The 19,629-nt window shown below is 36.6% G+C and overlaps 1 protein-coding gene across 2 annotated transcripts in view; it reads right to left on the bottom strand.

The window, feature by feature from the left end:
• The window catches only part of BTAF1 (B-TFIID TATA-box binding protein associated factor 1), a 98,074-nt gene that overhangs the window by 71,159 nt on the left and 7,286 nt on the right, over positions 1-19,629 (bottom strand). The window contains exons 1-4 of one of the 2 annotated variants that reach the window (XM_068548203.1): positions 18,526-18,814; positions 6,573-6,696; positions 3,120-3,234; positions 1,231-1,377 (exon numbers count right to left, since the gene is read on the bottom strand). In XM_068548203.1, the coding sequence (XP_068404304.1) occupies positions 1,231-1,377; positions 3,120-3,234; positions 6,573-6,696; positions 18,526-18,539 (400 nt within the window). In that variant the 5' untranslated portion in view covers positions 18,540-18,814. Of the gene's footprint in view, positions 1-1,230; positions 1,378-3,119; positions 3,235-6,572; positions 6,697-18,525; positions 18,815-19,629 lie in introns of those variants that run through there. The other variant, XM_068548204.1, reaches the window with a different exon arrangement.

Genomic DNA, 19,629 nt, shown 5'->3' with positions numbered 1-19,629 from the left:
GCACTCTTCAGCATACTATGACTTATCAGCATTAAAAACTAAGTTCCAAGAAAATCGGGGTTCCCAATCCTGCTTACATTATCAGTCACCTGTGGAGCTTTTTCTTTTAATACACAATTTCCCAAAACTCTCCACAGATCTATTAAACCAGAATCTCTAAGATACGACCCAAACACATATTTTTTTTTAAGTGACAAAAGTGACACTGACTTTTATCCTTAGATAAGGGCCAATGATCTCTCATGATGTCCATGGGTACACTAGTAAGATTAGTAAACTTACTAATTAGGAAACTTAGAGATAACTTTTTTTCAAATTGGAAAGTTTTTGAAGACTTCTACCTCTCTTATTAAAAAAAAAAAAACTATGCTTTTCTGGAACTTAAGCAAATTCTCCTCTTAATTCTCTCCATAAATAATTACACTAGATCTTTCAATACAAAGTATATTAGGAAAGAGGAAATGGGTATTTGACTTTTTTTTAAATGAACAAATTGAAGATCATTTCATTAACTTAGACAGATATGCTTTGACTAATGATAAATTAGCAACAAAACAAAACACTGTTCTGTTTTGGTTTTAGTCAAAAAAGCAACTTATTTACTTACAGAAATCCATTAAAAACATCAAGGTTTTTTCCACTCAAGGCATCAATCTTGAATGGCCAAAACATTTATTTATATCCAGATGGATTCTGTAAGTTTAAAGATAATGGGACAATTACCTATCTAAGATTTATTTTTCATTTTTAGTTTTTGCTTTGGTCATCAGCATAAGTAGATCCAATTATTTAAATGTTTAAAACATATGATAAAAAGGAAACTATCATAGCCTCTTAAATTTCCATAATTGTGAAAACATTACCACAATCTGTACTAATCCTGGCTTTTAAAATCTATTCAACTGAAGCTCTTGGGTACCACTTTACAATTTCTATATTGAAATACTGAAATATTAATATGTATCTATTAATGGTGCATATATATATATATATATATATAGTACATATTCAACTAAGGGAAGAAAAATATTCCTATGGTAGCTTTAGACAAAGTGCTTCTGGTTACCTTCCCCACCTGCATGCCCCACACCTCAAACTGAAAACTTCAGTGAATTTGCATTTCATGACATCTATTAGATTTTGCATGACTGATAACACAGCACGCCAAGGAACAAATTGGTCTGAACGCACGCATTTCAGACTTTTTTCTGTAGGACTACTACTACATACCTGATTTTTCATCTTGTACTTCAAATTCTGCACCAGCAGATCCCAAAAGTGATGCCCCATGTTGTAACAATCTACATATATCAAATCTGTCAAAATTCAATCGATCTGTAGTAGATGAATCTTCCATAGCACCTTCTGAAGTAGTTTCTAGATGAGGTTTAAAAACATTTAATTTGATTATATAGCCAAAGTATAGAACGAAAGAAAATAGCATCACTTCGGAAGGGCAGGGGGGAGGGTAATATTTTAAGAGAAGTAAAATGTGGAAGAAGTAGAAAAGCTACTGTGAATTTACTTATGATCAACTCTTATTTATGAAAAAATTATTTAGTAGGTGGCTCCCTTACTACAAAGTACCAGAATGTCAGTGGGTGTGTGTATAACTTTTTGACTATGAAAGCACAGTGTTATATGAAGAAATGCATCCCCATGTTGAAATATGTATGTTAAAAATCGTGCTGTTAAACAGTTAAAAAATACCAAGGTAGTTTATCATAGTGATAAATTGGAAGATAAACATATTCATAGAATATATTCATAAATAAAACTAGTGAGCATCATCGTTCCCTATACCTGAGGAATATCTAGGACATAAAGGAAGTGAAGTACTCAATCAATAGGACTCATTTCTCATAATATAAAGCAAATTACAATCTCCTGGCAAATCGCTAAAATTAAATATCCATCTGGGGTCTAAAACTATCCACAAAATGTTCTGTATTCCTCCCAAAAAGGTTATGCCATTGTAAATTTTTAAATGTACTGTAATTGTTCACTGACTTAATAGTTTGTTTAACTGGCATTTGCATATAATTCATCTGTAAACTAAAGTATAATTGCTAAACTGAAAGGGAATTGCTATGAATATCTTAAAGTTTTCTAATGATAACAAGTAACCTTACTATATATTTTAATGCTACTGTAACTACTTTAAAGTTTTTTTTTGGATTCTCTGGTGGTCCAGTGGTTAGGATTCCACGCTTTCACTGCAGGGGTTGTGAGTTCAATCCCTGGTCAGGGAACTAAGATCCCACAAGCCGCGTGGCAAGGGCAAAAAAAATTTTTTTTTTAAATTTGTTTTGAAAAGAATTTGAGTAATAGGCTGGAATGGAAAAGGCTCTTTTCTAAAACAAGTTATAACTTCTTCTGGTTATATATTTCTTTTGATGAGAGAAGACAAATTAACACAATCCCTCAAAATAATAGGTGAGGCAAATTAAAGCAAAAATTTTGGACGAGCTAAGACATATGATAAAAGTCATGTTATCAAAGTGACTTGAAAATGAAATGCATTTGCACCATATTAAATTCTCACTTAATTAAAATGTATACCTTTATCAATTTGTAAAAGCATACATTCATTTTTAAATGTCATATATAATAGGCAGTCAGAAAACAAGTAATTTCCACTAAAAGACATCTAAAAGACACATAAAAAAAACTAAAGACTGACCCCTCCAAATATCCACACATAACTGTGCTTAAATTTAGTAAACAATTACACTATTTTCCCAGCAACAAGAATAAATAGACTGTTACAAATATTTACACTGTATTGATTTCTTTTTTTAGAACATAAATCCTTGAGGTAAGTAATAATCTCTAAATCAAGCATACTGTAGAGTAATTTAAAATATATGTGAGATAATGCAACTATACTCCAATAAAAATTAATTTAAAAAATAACGAAAAATAAATAAAATATATATGAGAAAACATTTTGTTTGTCTAGTATGCTTTTTAAAACATGGTGAAAAAATCACCTTATTCAATATTATTTCCTGACAAGACTGCACCTAAAAGCATGAAAATTAAGTCTTTAAAAGTGAAATTGCTAAAATATAAAATGTGTAGTTTTTACTGCAAACTACTTTTCCACTTAAAAGCACCTTGTTTGGTTCTTGGCATTGGATTCCATTCAGGTACATTTTTCACTATAGCTTCAACAGCTTGTCCTGCTGCAATCCGAGTATCCCAATTTGTACTCCTTAAATATATCAACACCTTAAAAAATTAAAAATTACATAGTTATATAACAAAAAATTTTGTTTGTTCAAAGTGGCCAAAACAGAATGCTTAAGTGCATTTTAAAAATAACATAGTTTTTAACATTCTAAAAAGCAAAGTGCATATTATTCATTAAGTCCCATTACTTAATACAAGAGTTATAAAACTAGTAGAAAAGATGAGTTCAGCAAGAGAGCAAGATGTAACATCAATATACAAAAATCAACTGTATTTCTGTACACTTTCAACAATCTGAAAATGAAATTAAGAAAATAATCTCATTTATAATAGTATCAAAAAGTATAAAATACTTAATAAATTTAACAAAAAAAGTACAAGACTTGTACATTGAAGACTACAAAAAATTCAAAATACTACTGAAAGAAATTAAATAAGACCTAAATAAACACCTCATGTTCATGGATTGGAAGACTTAATATCGTTAAGATAGCAATACCCCCTAAATTGAATACAGACTCAACGCAATTCCTATCAAAATCCCAGCTGGATTTTTTGCAGAAATTGACAAGTTAATCCTAAAATTTATATGGAAATGTAAGGGACCCATAATCACCGAAAGAATCTTGAAAAAGAATAATAAAGTTGACAGCCTCACAGTTCTTGGTTTCAAAACTTACTACAAAGCAACAATAATCAAGACAGCGTTGTACTGGCAGAGGACAGATACATAGATCAATGGAATAGAATTTAGAGTCCAAAAATAATATTATGTGTCTATCGTCAACAGATTTCAACAACAGTGCCAAGACAATTCAATGGGAAAAAAGGTTTTTTTCAGCAAATGGTACTAGAGCAACAAAATAATGACTTAAAATCCCTACCTCACACCAGACACAAAAACTAACTCAAAATAGACCAGAAGCCTAAAAATAAGAGCTAAAACTATAAAACTGTTAGAAGAAAACATGGGGATAAACTTTTGTAAACTTGGGTTAGGCAAAGGTTTCTTAGATATGATCTCAAGAGCACACAAGTGATGTATTTAAAAAAAGAAAAAAAAGATAAATTCGGCTTCATTGAAATTAATAACTTTTGTGCTTCAAAGGATACCATCAAGAAAGTGAAAAGACAACCCACAGACTAGAAGAACATATTTGCAAACCCCATACCTGATAAGGGGCTTGTATCTAAAATATATAAAGAACTCCTACACCTCATTAATAAAAGAACAAATATCCCACTTACAAATGGGCAAAGGATCTGAACAGACAGGTCTCCAAAGAAGATATAGAAATGGTCAATAAACAAACGAAAAGATGTTCAACGTCATTAGTCATCAGGAAAACGCAAATCAAAACTACAATATCACTTCATACTCACTGGTACGGATATAAACAAAGTCAGTTAACAGTAAGTGTTGGCAAGTATGTGGAGAAATCCAACCTCTCATACATGCTGTTGGGAATGTAATATGGTGGAGCCAGTTTGGAAAGCAGTCTGGCAGTTCCTCATAAAGTTAAACACAGTTACCATATGATCCAGCAATTCTGCTCTCTGGTATACACCCATGTATGAAAACATACATCCACACAAAAACTTGCACAAAAATTTTCATAGCAGCTTTATTCATAACAGGCCAAAAAGTGGAAACAACCGAAATGTCCATCAACTGATGAAGAGATAAATAAAATGTGCTATATCCATACAGCATTATCCATATCCATACAATGGAACAATATTTGGCAATAAAAAGGAATGAAAAACAAAACATGCTACAATATGAATGAACCCTAAAAATAATACTTTAAGTGAAAAAACCAATCACAAAAGGTCACACATTTATATAAAATGTTCAAAATAAGCAAATCTATAGACAGAGAGTAGGTTAGGGGTTGCCTAGGACTGGCTACAGGAGGGGGAGTGACGGAGAGTGACTGGTAATAGGCATGAAGTTTCTTTTGGGGGTGATAGAAATGTTTTAAAATTAGATTGTGGTGATGGTTGCACATATTTGTGAATATGCTAAAAATCATTGAATTGTACACTTTATCTGGGTGAATTGTATGGTATGTAAATTATATTTCAATACAGCTGTTTTTTAAAAAATAAAACCAAAGGCAATAGGAAAACACGAGGGCAGAGAGGGCACAGGAGGTGAGAAGGTGCTAAAAACAAACTGCCTCTTTTGGAATTACTTGATGGCAGCCATATGATGGGGTCTGAGTTAAGAAGACCAGAACTCACTTAGAAGTCTGGAAACCTTTTCTCAGTTCAGCACAAGTTAGTCTTGTTCATTGTTTCCAGTTTCAGCTCATTCAGTCCTCCATCTCTTCCCTTTGATGAGAAGAAATGGGTATACCTCTCTATCCCCACACCTTTCACATGAGTATGGTATTGCCTAATACGCACCCTTCTCCATTCTGAGAATATGGAGCCTGTAGATGTCAAATCACTATCTCTTCATCGACATCTTGGTTAGAAAGTTCTGATAGTATCTAAGTGGGGAGTGCGTTGGAATGAGAGTCGCTGTTAGCCCCTATGATAGGAACAATAGAGTGCAGGTTTGTGTATGATGACAAAGGGCTTAGAACGCCTACTCATAGGAAGCAGGGAGGGACAAATCAGAATGAAAGGATGAGATAAGACTGGTGGGAACAGGGATATACTGAGTCTTCCAATATCTGGGCTATCATACTGCTTCCCACCTTATCCTCTATCCACTGCTCCCACCCCCCTAAACACAGATACAAAGCACTCCTGTTTTTACTTTGCATGCCAGAGAATAAAATACATGGAATTTGCTGCTTACTATCATACAGTCACACTTCTACAAGCCCACAGAGTTCAGTAAAAATAAAGCATTTCTTAGGGAAAGAACATGGGCTAGGATTATGAAAATACTTATCCACCAAAGCAGAAAGCCTCCACTTTCAAAGAGCTAATAGCTAAGAATGTAACAACTAGCTTCTCATATATTTCCACCATTACCCATGAGTACTCATCCATTTGAAGATCGCCAACTAGTATAATTATTAGCTGCTAAGAACAAGTTAGACCACTAAAAAACTAGATTAACAACTTACTTTGTTACCAAATTGGATCAGACTCAAATTTGTGCCACAGGCCAAAGGTTCTATATTGTCAAATCCCTTAAACAAACTTGACGCAAAAAACAAAATATTTTAAACCTTGTGACAAACAAAAACGGCAAACATTTTAAAATATTTGGAGAAATACTGAGATACTTAATGGAATTTGAAGACCACAAAGTGTCACTAATAAGACAATTTCTTTCTCTACTTTTATGTTCCTGCCCATGGATAAATTTCTACAATTGTATTATACTAAAAGAAAACAAAAAAAAGAGTTCTTACTTTAGATAAGAGATTATTTAGCTCGTGGGGATGAAGCTTCACCACTTCTCCAAGTTGCTGTGCAGCAGCTTTTCTTGTAACTGGAGTAGTGCCAGTATCCAGTAAGATAAAAAGACGGTCAAGCCTAAAATAACAAAAATATAATGCTTATTCTGAAATGTTTCTTCATATGTATACGTCTGAGTCAGTAAATGTACATATTAAGCACCTATGAAGAAAGATTTATGGTAGGGTCACAGGAGATAATCTAACCTCTACTCATAAGGAACATGCTATGGAGGTGGAGTGAATGGGTAAGGCAAATACACAATTAGAATATAGGGTTCAATACAGGTACTGTACATGCATGGACACATACAATAAGACACATGTCAGAAAAGACATACGAAGTGCTTTGAGGAGTGGGAATGGAGGCAACAAACACTACATCCCCAACTGTATACTACTGAGAAGGCGTTCTAAAAGAAATGGTGTATGAGCTGGACCTTAATGGTAGAAAAAAATTTCAATACTGGTGGAGATGAGGTGGTAAAAAGGAAAAGGGGGAGAAACATCTGGAAGAGGGAATAAGAAGAGAACAGCAATAAGAAAAAGGAGACTGTATTTAGGGAAGTGAGTAAAACAGCCTGGTTGTAATTCAGGGTACACTTAAGAGAACAGTGGAAGATACAGCTAATATTGTGGAGACCCTTGAATTATAGCTCAGCCATGAAAGTCTTGGGTCAAGAAAGTGATGGGACTGGAGCTATGCTTTAGAGAGATTAGTCTGGCAGCAGTGTGAAGCATGAAGTAAAATGGAAGAAAACTTTTAGAGAACTTTCAGACCTGAACTGCTATCTAAGACTAGAAAGAAGTTGGGGAAAATGCTGCAGAAGTAAAACACCACGGTATAGTAATTCCATGAAATGTCAAGGAAATGAAAGGATTCTGAGACTCTGAATTTTAGAAATGAAGATATCATTAAAAGATATGGGAATAACTAGTGGAAGAAATGTTATTGAGAAAAGATGACAAGTTTATTAGTGGCAGGGACAGGAAAGCTGGGGGAGGCCAAAAAGGATAGCTGAAATAGAGATCTTACGTTCAGGAGAAAGTCGAGACGAAAGGTATATAGATATATGAGTCATTTGTATAGAAGTGACAGATACAGCAATAAGATCTCTGAGGAAAGAGTTTGTAAAGGTAAATAGCATAATGGGACAAATTTCAGAGCCACAGCCTCACGATTCAAATCCCAGTTCTGCCACTTATCCAACAAACGGTTTGGAATAAAATCACAATGCCTTATACCTGGAATAAGTGGGGAGAAATGGAAAACTGTATCCCTTAGTTTCTGAGATACAGGAAAATCCTAAGATTTTAAAAAGGCAAAGAAACCAGTAACTACCACCAGCTGTCCACATGGTAGAAGGTCTAGCCCTTCCAGCACAGTACTCATCAGGCTCAATGAGGCAAATGGATGCCACAAGTAATGAAAGGAAGGCGGCTTCATATCCAGAATAAATGGGTACTTTAAACAAGATGAAGGGTGAAAAGGGGCAAGGTTATATTAATTGTGCCCAATCCTATATGAGGGGAGATTTAGAGAATACACCTTTAAATGTCACCTAATGAGGAAAAGAAAGCAAGCAAGGTCCCAAAGTTAAGCATGAGCATTAAGTATTAATAGACTGCAAAGAGGCTCATATTTTACTTCTGGGATTATTTTTCTTTCACAAAGAGCTAAAAAATTAGAAAGCAAAGCTCTAAAAACCTTTTATGAGAAAATATAAAGCTATAAGGGGGCAAAGGAAATAAGCAGGGTTTTTCCTTCTCTTCTTACTTTTTCTTTTCGAAGGGGTAGTATTTATAAAACTAGCCAGTCACCAATAAGCACAAAATCACTGTAACTGGTAAAAAATATATATATAACTAAAATAGATCTTTTTCAGTCAAGAAGGCTAAGGGTACTACGAAAACTTTTCAACTGCTTCAGAACAAAACACTAAGAGGCGAGGTTCAAATTTTACAGTTAAGTGTATGTGTAAGAAGGACATAGTTCAAGAAAAATATTTCAGGTAATTAAAGCCAGCGAAATAAAGGGGAAAAAAAGAGTAATACAACACAGTTTTTGCTTCCAATATACTGAATGGCACACAGAGTGATTTTATAGAAATTATTTCTTAAAAAACATGCAAAGATCAATTTATTTTATACACTGTGCATAGACACACCCCACCTTTTGACACAATACTTCTCCTTATCCATTCAAGGCTATCTAAATACTTGTCTTTACCCATTCACTCTTCAGGCCTTGCTGCAGGATTTGGTGAACAGTGAGTCACAGATAATGGGACAAAAGGGAGAAAAAAAAATTTTCTGACAGCTGGTTTTCTTAAAGTTCTAACACTAAGTCAGACCCCAAATCCCTTCCCCATAAAATGACTTCCCTTATACATCCCATACATAACCCTAAGAATGCTCTTTGACGTATTTTCATCTTTACAACTGATTGTGATGTTAAAGTTACTGAAACTCTCTCTGAACCTTCACAACAAATAAATGCCTATTGCCATGACTCTGATTTTGAATGCCTCTGCTCAATGAAATTTGCGAAAAGAAATTTTAAATAATTTATAAACAACTTTCTATCAAGGCAAATATTCATTTTAAATCTATATTCTATGGCAGGCAAAATTATCCAAAATTAAGTAAGTTTTATTATAAAAATTATGTCTTAGGTCAAATTTATGTAACAGTGGACTTATATTTGCATATGATGGCATGCATTCTTTATAACAATATCGGGCTCTCTTGTATGTGTACAGTTCACATAAATCCAGGACTTTCTTACAGGAAAACAGTGGTAAAATGGTAAAACAAACTAGACTGGAAGTTAGGAGACAAAGCACTACTTTTGTCACTTGTTAGACGACTTAGAGAAGCTCACTTAACTTTGCTTAATCTCTTATTTTGTAGGGTTAAACTAGATTTAGCCATATTTTATAGCTTCACATCACTGCATTTGCTTTAATAGGGTTTTTTTCCCTTATATACCATAGTGTTTGTCATATCTTTGACTTATTTCATGCAAAGTTCCCTAGACTGCACCTCTGGAAGGACTTCAACTACCTCATAATTCCCTTTTTTTTTTTTTTTTGGCTATGCTGGGTCTTCGTTGCTTCACACGGGCTTTCTCTAGTTGCGGCAAGCAGGGGCTACTCTTCGTTGTGGTGCGCGGGCACCTCATTGCAGTGGCTTCTCTTGTTGCAGAGCAAGGGCTCTAAGCACATGGGCTTCAGTAGTCGTGGCGCGCGGGCTCAGTAGTTGCAGCGCACGGGCTTAGTTGTCCTGCAGCATGTGGGATCTTCCAGACCAGGGATCGAACCCGTGTCCCCTGCATTGGCAGACAGATTCTTAACCACTGGACCACCAGGGAAGTCCCCATAATTCCTTTTTTGATGATGGAGTTTCTGCTTTTGTGACTAAAAGCAAAGCTGGCTGCAAAATGAACACTCTAAGAAGTGACAATACTAACCTGTTTATAAATGCATGTGTAAAAAAGTTAAAATAAAATTGACAGTTTTCCCCAATCATTTCCACTTTCCTCAAGTCCCAGTTGCCATTCCCTATTCCTTAAAAAGGAATGGACTGAGTAGATCTCTAGATTATGGAACAAGAACTATCTCGTTCTCTACTCATTACCTCTAAAGGTCTTTACACTTATCCTCTTTCAATTTCAGATGAAAAGACAATCCTCACTCTTCTTCAAGACTTACATAAAGTCCCACTGTTTTTTTTTGTTACCATCTCCTTCTACCCTCATTCAATTATCCTTTCTCCAATATCTTAAATCACTGCCTTAGTAATCTATTCCCTTCTATCTTCAAACATCCAGAGGTCCATCTTTAATGAGAAGATAAACTGCTTGACTTCCATCTTCTAGAACACTTTCTTTTTGCTGCCAAGCATCTTGAACAAGTGCTTAAAATCACTTCTTTTATCTCCTCACCATACACAATTTAATCCCTATAAATCAAGTTTCTATCCTTCTTTACTACTAAAATAGCACACCTGAAGGTCACCAATGAACTTCTAAGCTCTAAATCTAATGGTTTGTGTTTTTTTGTAAATCCAATTTTCATGAATCTTCTATGACATGTGATTTCAGCAAGTACCCCATTCTTAAAATATTTTCCTTCCTAAGTGTTCACAACATTCTGTTACCCTGTTCTTTTCTGAACTCTTAATTCTTTCTGTGGTTTCCCTACTCTTAACACTCTTAATATGAACATTCTCCTAGATTCAATCCTTGGCTGCCCATCTCTCACCCATTTCTCCTGTAGGAAACTGTAATTTGGTTAAACCATAACACAGTAAAAATAATCCCCAAACCTAGCCCGTCTGGGAGCTCCAGTGCCACACTTTCAACTGCCTGACGAGCGTAACTCCATACTAATATGATCTCGTTGCTAAATTTACTTCCTAAAGCACTCTTTGATCAAATTATTACCTTACGCTAAAACTTTCAATGGCTCACCCTTACCTACCAGATAGTAATCAAAAACAAAAAAGTATCTCCCAAACAGGATCCATTCTGGTTTCCACAATTTTGTCTACCCTGTTTCCTCTACTTGGAATGTCTTTCCTGGTCCAATTCTTCAGCTAGCTCCCACCCACCAAGATTCAGTTCAAGTCCTTTACCTTCTTGAAACCATCTCAGACTACTATACTATTTCATCCTTTTCTAAAATCCACAGGGATTCTCATCTTAAATAACCATTTTGGCATTTTTTGGCATTATTATGAATTCTTGTGTCTTTACATTAATTTGTCACATGTTGTCTTATGCTCGTTAGGCTTCACCTTCTTCAATGATTCTTTTTGTCCCCCACAACACTTTGCACAGTGTCTTTGCAGTGTCTTTGCACAGTAGTCAAATATTTGTTGAATACTTGGTATTTACTGTAATTAAAATTATAGATAAAGAAAAGTTCAAGTTTCTTGGGGACAGGTTTAAGCACCATTTTTAAGCAAAGAAAGAGGGTGCTATATTACAAATTTTTTTGCTTCCTTCAAGAAATATCCTTAATCTGTCATAGCTATATTACATAAAAACAAGTTATAAAAATAACAGAAGTGATGCTAAGGCAATGTTTCAGTAAGTGAAAAGACGAACACAGCAGTACTTTAGCAATCTGAACATCACGGCAGTTACACTTGCTCCAAAGAGCAAGCCGAAAAAGACCGTGCAGTAGGCACTGTATTCCTTCAATAATTTCTACCCTTCCTAAACTTTCCTTTAGTCCTCTGCTACCCAGCTTCATTACAACCATATCCTGCTCAAAGACCTTTGACTCCTCTCTAACCTAATGCTGGCTCTGCCTCACAACCACACAGTTCCTCCTGCCTCTCCTTTCTTCAACGTCTTTTATCCCAATGCCATGTCATGTCAGCTCTGCTCCCTCACCAGCCAACTGCCCTGAGGGTAGCAGATCAGCTCACCCTCTCATCCAATTCCAGGCCTGTTTATTCTCACATCTCCCACCTTTTGATAGCCAAATTTGCCTCCCTGAATAGAGGAATGGGGACCCAAGAATGCTTCTTTAGTCCTCTTGACTCAAAGCCCCTTTTGGAGTTCTCCATTCCTCTCTCCAGGACAACAGATTAGATGCCACACAAAAGGAAGAACAAAGGGATGTGCAGACCAGGATCTCACAAGAGGGCAATCTGACCTATTACTCCAAGATAGCCAGCTATGAGGCAAGCAGGGTAAGCACCAGCGCCAGGCCACAATGGAAAAGGCTGGTATAATGAACTGGTAGGGGACAGGGAAAGGGCATGAGACAGAGTCAGTATTATGTTGGAGGGCAGACAGGGCCCTTGATGAGGGAGAGGTCTGAAGGCTAGGTGATCAAAAGAAAAAGGAAGTTAAAAGAAGGGCTGACTGAGGGAACACAGTACTTACCACGATACTCCTTTCGGCTACACCTTATGTTGCATAACAGATAATAGAAAAAAATGACATTCTTCATTTGCCGAAGGATAGACAGATGGAGGGGAAAGAGGTAACAGATGTCAAGCTGAATGGAAGGTACCAAAGACTGTAGACGAATAATTTTAATAAAACATAAGGCAATTATATTTGACAGTATCCACTGGTTATGAATCTACTGATGATGATAATCTGGCCCATTTTCAATTTGGATTTTAATTCACAGAAATAACTATAAAAGATATGACTCATGTTTATTTTACAAACGTGTGATTTCAGAAAACTGCTCTAAAGGCTGCCTAGAGGGAAGAGGGAATGGGAAGACGTGTGTGGGATTAAGAGACACAAACTACTATGTACAAAATAAATAAGCAACAAGGATACATTGTACAGCACATAATAACTTTAAATGATGTATAATCTATAAAATACTGAATCACAATGTTGTACCCCTGAAACCAATACGTTGAAAATTAATTATACTTCAATTTTTTTAAAAATGTGGTTAAAAAAAAAAGACTGCCTAGAAAAAAGGAAAGTACGTGGGAGTTTGTAGAGGCCATGCTGGCAACTGCGATCTAACTTCAGCTGTTTGCATTATGATAATTCATAAAGTAAAAATATAAAAAGAAATCATATGCATTTTGAACTATAAAACGTGTCCTAGATTACTACTTCATCATTAATAAACATATATATATATTGCATTTCTACTCCTAAGCCATTTGAGGATGAAAAAAAGTATAAGATATAACTTCCTCAATCTACTTCCAATCTCAATATTCTCAGAATAAATTTAAACACTCTGAAAATTTATGGAAGGTCTACTGGCAGAATACCTCACACGGATGGCTTTGTACTCTTAACTAAAAGGGATTGGTCAGTGAGGTTTGTCCATTTTGTCATACATTTTTTACATTTACTATTTGAAGTTTTACTTTTCTGTGTTACTTACGGAATAAGAAAATAAATAGCTGATATGAACACTGTGCTTAGTCCTACATAATATCATTAAGCAAGGAAGTTATGGTCAAAAGAAACAACTTCCAAGAAATTGTCTAGACTGATGTTTTAAAATGTATGCCTTCTAGTTCCTACTGTGGGTTATTTGAAACTATGTTATGTTTTTTAAACAAGAAAGTAGATTAATCTGAAATACCACATAGGACACTAAGAACAAATATGAAGATGTGAAACCACACCAAAGCCAGGTGCAAGGGCAGGTGCATGCTAGATAATTTACATTCCCCCCACTCCCACTCTAGAACACAAACTCCATGAGAATGGGAACTCCATTTTTGTTCTTTGCTGTATCTCCAGCACCTAGAACATAAAAAGCACTCTGTAAATACTTGTTAAATGAATGCTGAAAAAGGACAACCAAGTTGCGTTATTTCCTTCAGGCCATTTTTTTTTCTAATCTCCGCCTCTTGCATGACTTTATCTTAAAGACAAAATCTAGGTTTTGCAGGAAAAATATCTGTGGTTTTAAAACTTCATTTGAAATTATACACTTTAAAACGGTGAATTTTGTTATGTGTATAGTACTTTGAGAAATAAACTAAAAGGGAGGAATTTACCACAGGGATTAAAATGGATACACTTACATAATGCCTCTTCCACCTTTCCTAGCTTTTTGTCCCTACATTTTTAAAATAACAATATATTTGATACATTACAATTTACAACAGTGCCTTCTGTCAATCTTATAATGGATAGAAATTAGCAATAATGGAGGAATAGGCCTAGCAAACATAAGCAACCTGTGCTGTCCTATAGGTAAGATTATTTTAGCATTTTCCCTGTCAAGAGCAAGGACCCACTGGAATTTGCCCCAGCATCATGAAACCTCCTTTTACTTGGCAGAATAGGCCACTGAGACAATGTTTCTCTGAAGTATCAGCAATGCAGAGAGAGAATTATCAAAACCGAGCAAAGTTCTGCTCACATGTAGCAATTTGCTTCTTCCGTAAGAGGGTATGTTCCCTTTTTTTCCCTGAATCTTTTCTGAACACTGCATCATTTTTAAATGCAAAGAATATGTGTCACAGACTTAAGGCATGACTTCTAAAACAGTCAAGTCATAATTACCGTCTCGACATTTTAGACATGAACTTTATAGCAGAGATCACTCAGGAAAAATTCTCTAAATTATATTTTTACATTTTCTCTATATGATCAAGGAAAAACTAAGTTCATAATAGCTAATCAATGCATAACAACAGTCAATCAATTGTGGCATAAACAGGCAAAGGTATCAAAAACAATCTTTTTAAAAAATCTGTATTAAGCCATGGAACCCAACATCACCACACATTCACCTACACCTTCTGTAATGAGCGTAAGTTTTAACAGCCCCTCTAAGGTTGCCTTTACTGTTGGTGAGTCAACTCCAACTAGATGACAGATAATACAGGGAGAGAGGCTCTTGTGAGCCTCTACAAAACAATATTCAAAGATTTAACAATTATAATTCAAACTGTTTGCAAACAACACTGAAAGCCTGTAATATATACTAATTTGTTTTTTTGCTGAGGGTGATTTTATGGGAGCCAGTCAAGTAGCTAGTGAGTGAGCTTGGCTGACCTTCCAGCATTCACATCTTAAGGGCAACATTGTTCTTCTACATGTGTATGCTCTCTTTTATTTAGGGTCTAAAGGAGTCATACATTTTTTAGTAGTATTTCACTGCATTTTATAGAGAACTTCAAATGCTATAATTGTATTTGCAATTTTAGAGAGTCACAAAGTTTTTTTTCGGGGGGGAGTGTTTGTTCGTGGTAAGATTTAACTTATCCATGGATCAAGAGTTAACCATACATTTCACGATTTGCTACATTCTTATAATTCAAAGTACATTAAAACTAGGCCTTCATAAAGCTAAGTGGGGTCTAAAAATTTTGATTACACAAAATGCAGGGTTACATTATATCCAATTTGCATTATAAAAGACCATGCTATCACAGAATTGTACTAGGTTATAAGCTTATAAAACTAGTTCTGACAATGTTTATTATATTTTTAAAATTATAATTCTGGCTAATAGTCAAAGCTATAAAGTTTTTCTCCTCAGGGAAAACTGTAAAACTCAGAAGCACTTATTGAAAAACACCAGAAATACTCTACTATATATAAATTACAGAAAAATCATGAGAGGAATTAAAACAAGAAACAAAAGCACTCACTTACTCGTTTTTTTTAAAACGTATTGAGCACCTACCAGGAACGAGGCACTCTCCTGGGGATATTAAGATCAAAGACATTCCCTTCTCTCACAGAGCTGATGCTCAAGCAGGGGAGAGAACAATTAAACAATCACTTACAAAGTATGATAAATATGACTGATAGGAGTACACGTTGGTGCAAAGAGCTCAGATGAAGGAAAACCAGAGAAGGTTTCCCAAACAAAGTGACATATGTATAAAAACTAAGGTTGGAATTAGCCAGACTTGGGGGGAAGTGGGGGAGGTAGGAAAAATGTTCCAGAGATAAAGACTTGGAGGTGAGAACAAAGATTCAGAATGAAGGGGAGTGGAGAAGAGAGAGAGAGATGCAGAGAACCTGAGACAAGATGAAGCTTAAAAAGGTAAAGCAGGAACCAGATCACAAATGATCTGGTAAGATGTGTTTGTTACGGAATGTGGCCTTTATCTTAAGGCAACAGAAAACTAAAGGGTTTTAAGCAGAAAAAAGGCCATATTAAAATTAGCATATTAGCAAACAATAATATAACTGAAATGAAGAATAAATTAGAAAGAGATGCCATGGGAGGCAGGAAGAGCAGAGTGGCTGCTGTTACAGGTATCTCGGATTAGAGATGATGGTGGTATGGAGGAGGACTGTGGTAATTCGTATGGAAAGAAAAAGATTGGCCAGAGAAAGATTAGAAAGGTTGAACTGACAAGATTGGATGTGGGGACTAGCTAGACTCGGGGAAAGGAAGGGAGAGCAAAGTCAAATATTATTCCTAGATTTCTGGATCTTGCAATCTGAACTTAATATTTCCCTTCTACTGGAAATACTTACAAGGTTCTAAAAACATTACAGTTTCTTTTCAGTTACACACATTGATATAAACAGTGCAAAAAATATTTTAGATTTGGTTCTAGCAAATATGATTTTTATCTCTTGAACCATCTTCCACTTTTTCTACAATAAAGTATTAAAATGAGTCTGTATTCCACACCAAAAGGAAAAAGGAAATTTAGTTAATAAAGATATGTGCTCAGTGCATGGAGAAGGCCAGCTTGAAATTAAAGTTTGCTATCCAAAGTGAATCCTCCTCAGATGAAAAAGTCAAGGACTGACAGTATCCCCAAACCAGAAAGTGTCTCAAAAGTGTTTTCTGTGAACCTATTATATTACCAAAATAAGCACAGGACTAGCTCTTTCATAAAACCATGACAGGCTTTCTTTTTACAGTAGAATTTGATAGAATTTTGGCAAGCTAAATACAAAAGATCTATAGAAAAAGAGCACCACCCTTTGAAATCCAATGTCAAGAACAAAAAGCACTTGCTTTCAAAACTCACTCATTCATGCAGAAGTTTAGGTGCTCTAAACTTCTGTAAATAGATTAACATTGGCCAAGCAGATTAGGCGCTCTTTAATCTTTCATTTTGTCTCTATAAAACTATAACCAATACTGTGAACATACACCGTCTACTCAGGAACGAAATTTCAAGAGCTACTCATTCCCTTAAACGTTGTACCACCTTATAAACAGAATACCATGTTAAGTTTATATATCAATGTATTTATAATGTATGTATTTATATATTCATATGGGGGTAACAAATTAGATGATACACCTTTCTGTATTTGAAAAAATTGAAAATACTACTTGTATACTCTCAAGGCAATTTTACATATCACAAAATAAGAATTTCCTCCCATTGAATGGATTCAACTAATCTATGAAATAAAAATTAGATGCCCCACTACAGGTATCTTAGGACCCCTTTCACCCAACTCCCATGGGTTTCTCCCACGTACTCTTTTATCAGTTATCTAGGGAGTCTGTGAGGGATGGGTTATCATTTCACTTGCAAAACAGGAATGTGTTCAACTAACTATGAAAAATGAGCAAAAACTATGTTTTTATGTCTTCCTCTTTCAGTCTATGTGGTAGAAGGACCCATTTCTCATGAAAACTAACAGTAAACTTGGCGAATCCTGACTGCTATCAGAGGGAATATCCCCTACTTACACACACATAGGTCCACTAACTTCAAGTCTCTGACAAAATATACTCCCCCCACTCTCTCATATTGGAGGAAAGGAGAACTTTCCTTCTATAGCTATACAAACAAATGTCTTGCTGGTCTTTCTACAGTTTCTTATCGATGGGCATCGCTTTAAAATAGTTTAAGATTCGCGATACATCTTTCACGCCTTAGTTAAGGAAGATGATGCTGATACAGTAATTTGCTAAAGATTACACTGACGACTGAATGTGTACTGTCAAACAAAAGGAAGAATTATACTGTAATGTAAGGAAAAAGTCCTCATACGGAACATATCCGTAAAGCCGTAAACACAAAATTTTAACATAATTAGAAGGTCATGTAGATAATATTAACTCAAAATCTCCCCGACTTCGACAGTTGCTACCAAGCTTTCCCGTGAAATGGAGGTTAGGGATCGGCCTTAAAATGCTCAGAAAAAGAAGAGACTCTCCTAAAACTGAAAGGGGGAAGAGAAACCAGAGAAGAGAAACATGGTGAGGAAAGAGAAAAACTAGCCCTAACGCGCCAAAGGATCTATTCAACGAGAAAAAAGACATTTTTGAACCGATTTACGAGGGGTAACCCGAGCCCAAACCCCCGCAGACCGAGGGGCGAATCGCGGAGTCTGGGGAGGAAGGCGCCCGAGCCCAGTGACAATGGGAACCGTTCCTTCCTAGGAGTGGGGGCTCAGAGAGGAGACCGTGCCTCGCCCGGGCCGCCTTCCCGTCCGCTCGGGAGAAGCTAGACCCACCTGGAGACCGCCATGGCCGGGCGCCGGCGGTTCGGAGCTCCCCGCGAGCGACGCGCCGCGCTGCCGAGGCGCTAGTTTCCAGGGAGCGGAGCGGCGCAGGCCCAGGCCACGGAGCAGATAGGAGCGGCCGTTGCAGCGCGGGATGTCCCGGCGCGGGCCTTCGGGCATCTGCCCCGCCGCCTACCCGAGCTCGTCCCTGCCGCGGCCCGGGAGCAGGGGTCTGAGACGGCAGCGGAGGCAGCAGTCCTCCGACCCGCACGACTTCAAACCGGGTGCCCCCAACCCCGCTCTTTGCTGACGCAGGCGTCGGCACGCCGGACTGAGCGTCAGCGCGCCGGAAGTGACGCCCGCTCACAGGCAGGGGCTCCGCTCCGCCGCTGAGTAGGAGTATGAACCCATACGGCCTGGTGGCGCGCGCCGCAAAAAAAAAAGTTGTCTGTGCTCATCTAGAGGGGGTCGGTAGTCTTCATAAGAGGCGAGAGAGGAGAAATGAGTCCACTTATTTTCTAGGGAAGGAAAAGAAGCGATCTAGCCAAGGTTCTGGGAGTTAAAACCTTTGCTTGTAATTCCTCACTGCCCCGATCCCCATCTCACCAGACTGCTTCTAGAGAAAGCAGAATCCACAGGACCATAGCATGCTCTAGTCCAGGTGGCGATGCCAGTGGGAGGGGTGAAATCCAGAAAGATCTGCAACGGCACTGAAGACACGGCTCGAATGTTTGCCATCTATCTGCCATATGTTCTGCCTAGGTATTGGAGGGAAGGTATTCTGTCAACCATTTTGCCATGTTTGATTTCTTAATTGCTTGTGTTGTTGGTGCCATCATTTTCTCAACCTTATTTGAAAACTCTCAGCCATTTATTTATGTATTTATTTATTTGCTTATGTGACTGTTCAGTCGCTTAATTTATTAGGCTTTTAAACATTCTTCTGTCACCTAGTGCAAGCCCTTATCACCTTAAACTTGATTTTAATGACAGTAGTCAAAGTAATATTTCTCCAGCTTCAACTGAGCCCATCTTTTTTTTTTTTATTATTATTAATTAATTAATTTATTTTTTGGCTGTGTTGGGTCTTCGTTTCTGTGCGAGAGCTTTCTCCAG

This window comes from Eschrichtius robustus, chromosome 7 (genome assembly GCF_028021215.1).
Source record: "Eschrichtius robustus isolate mEscRob2 chromosome 7, mEscRob2.pri, whole genome shotgun sequence".
Classification (NCBI taxonomy): domain Eukaryota; kingdom Metazoa; phylum Chordata; class Mammalia; order Artiodactyla; family Eschrichtiidae; genus Eschrichtius; species Eschrichtius robustus.
This window is presented reverse-complemented; position numbering and strand designations above follow the sequence as displayed.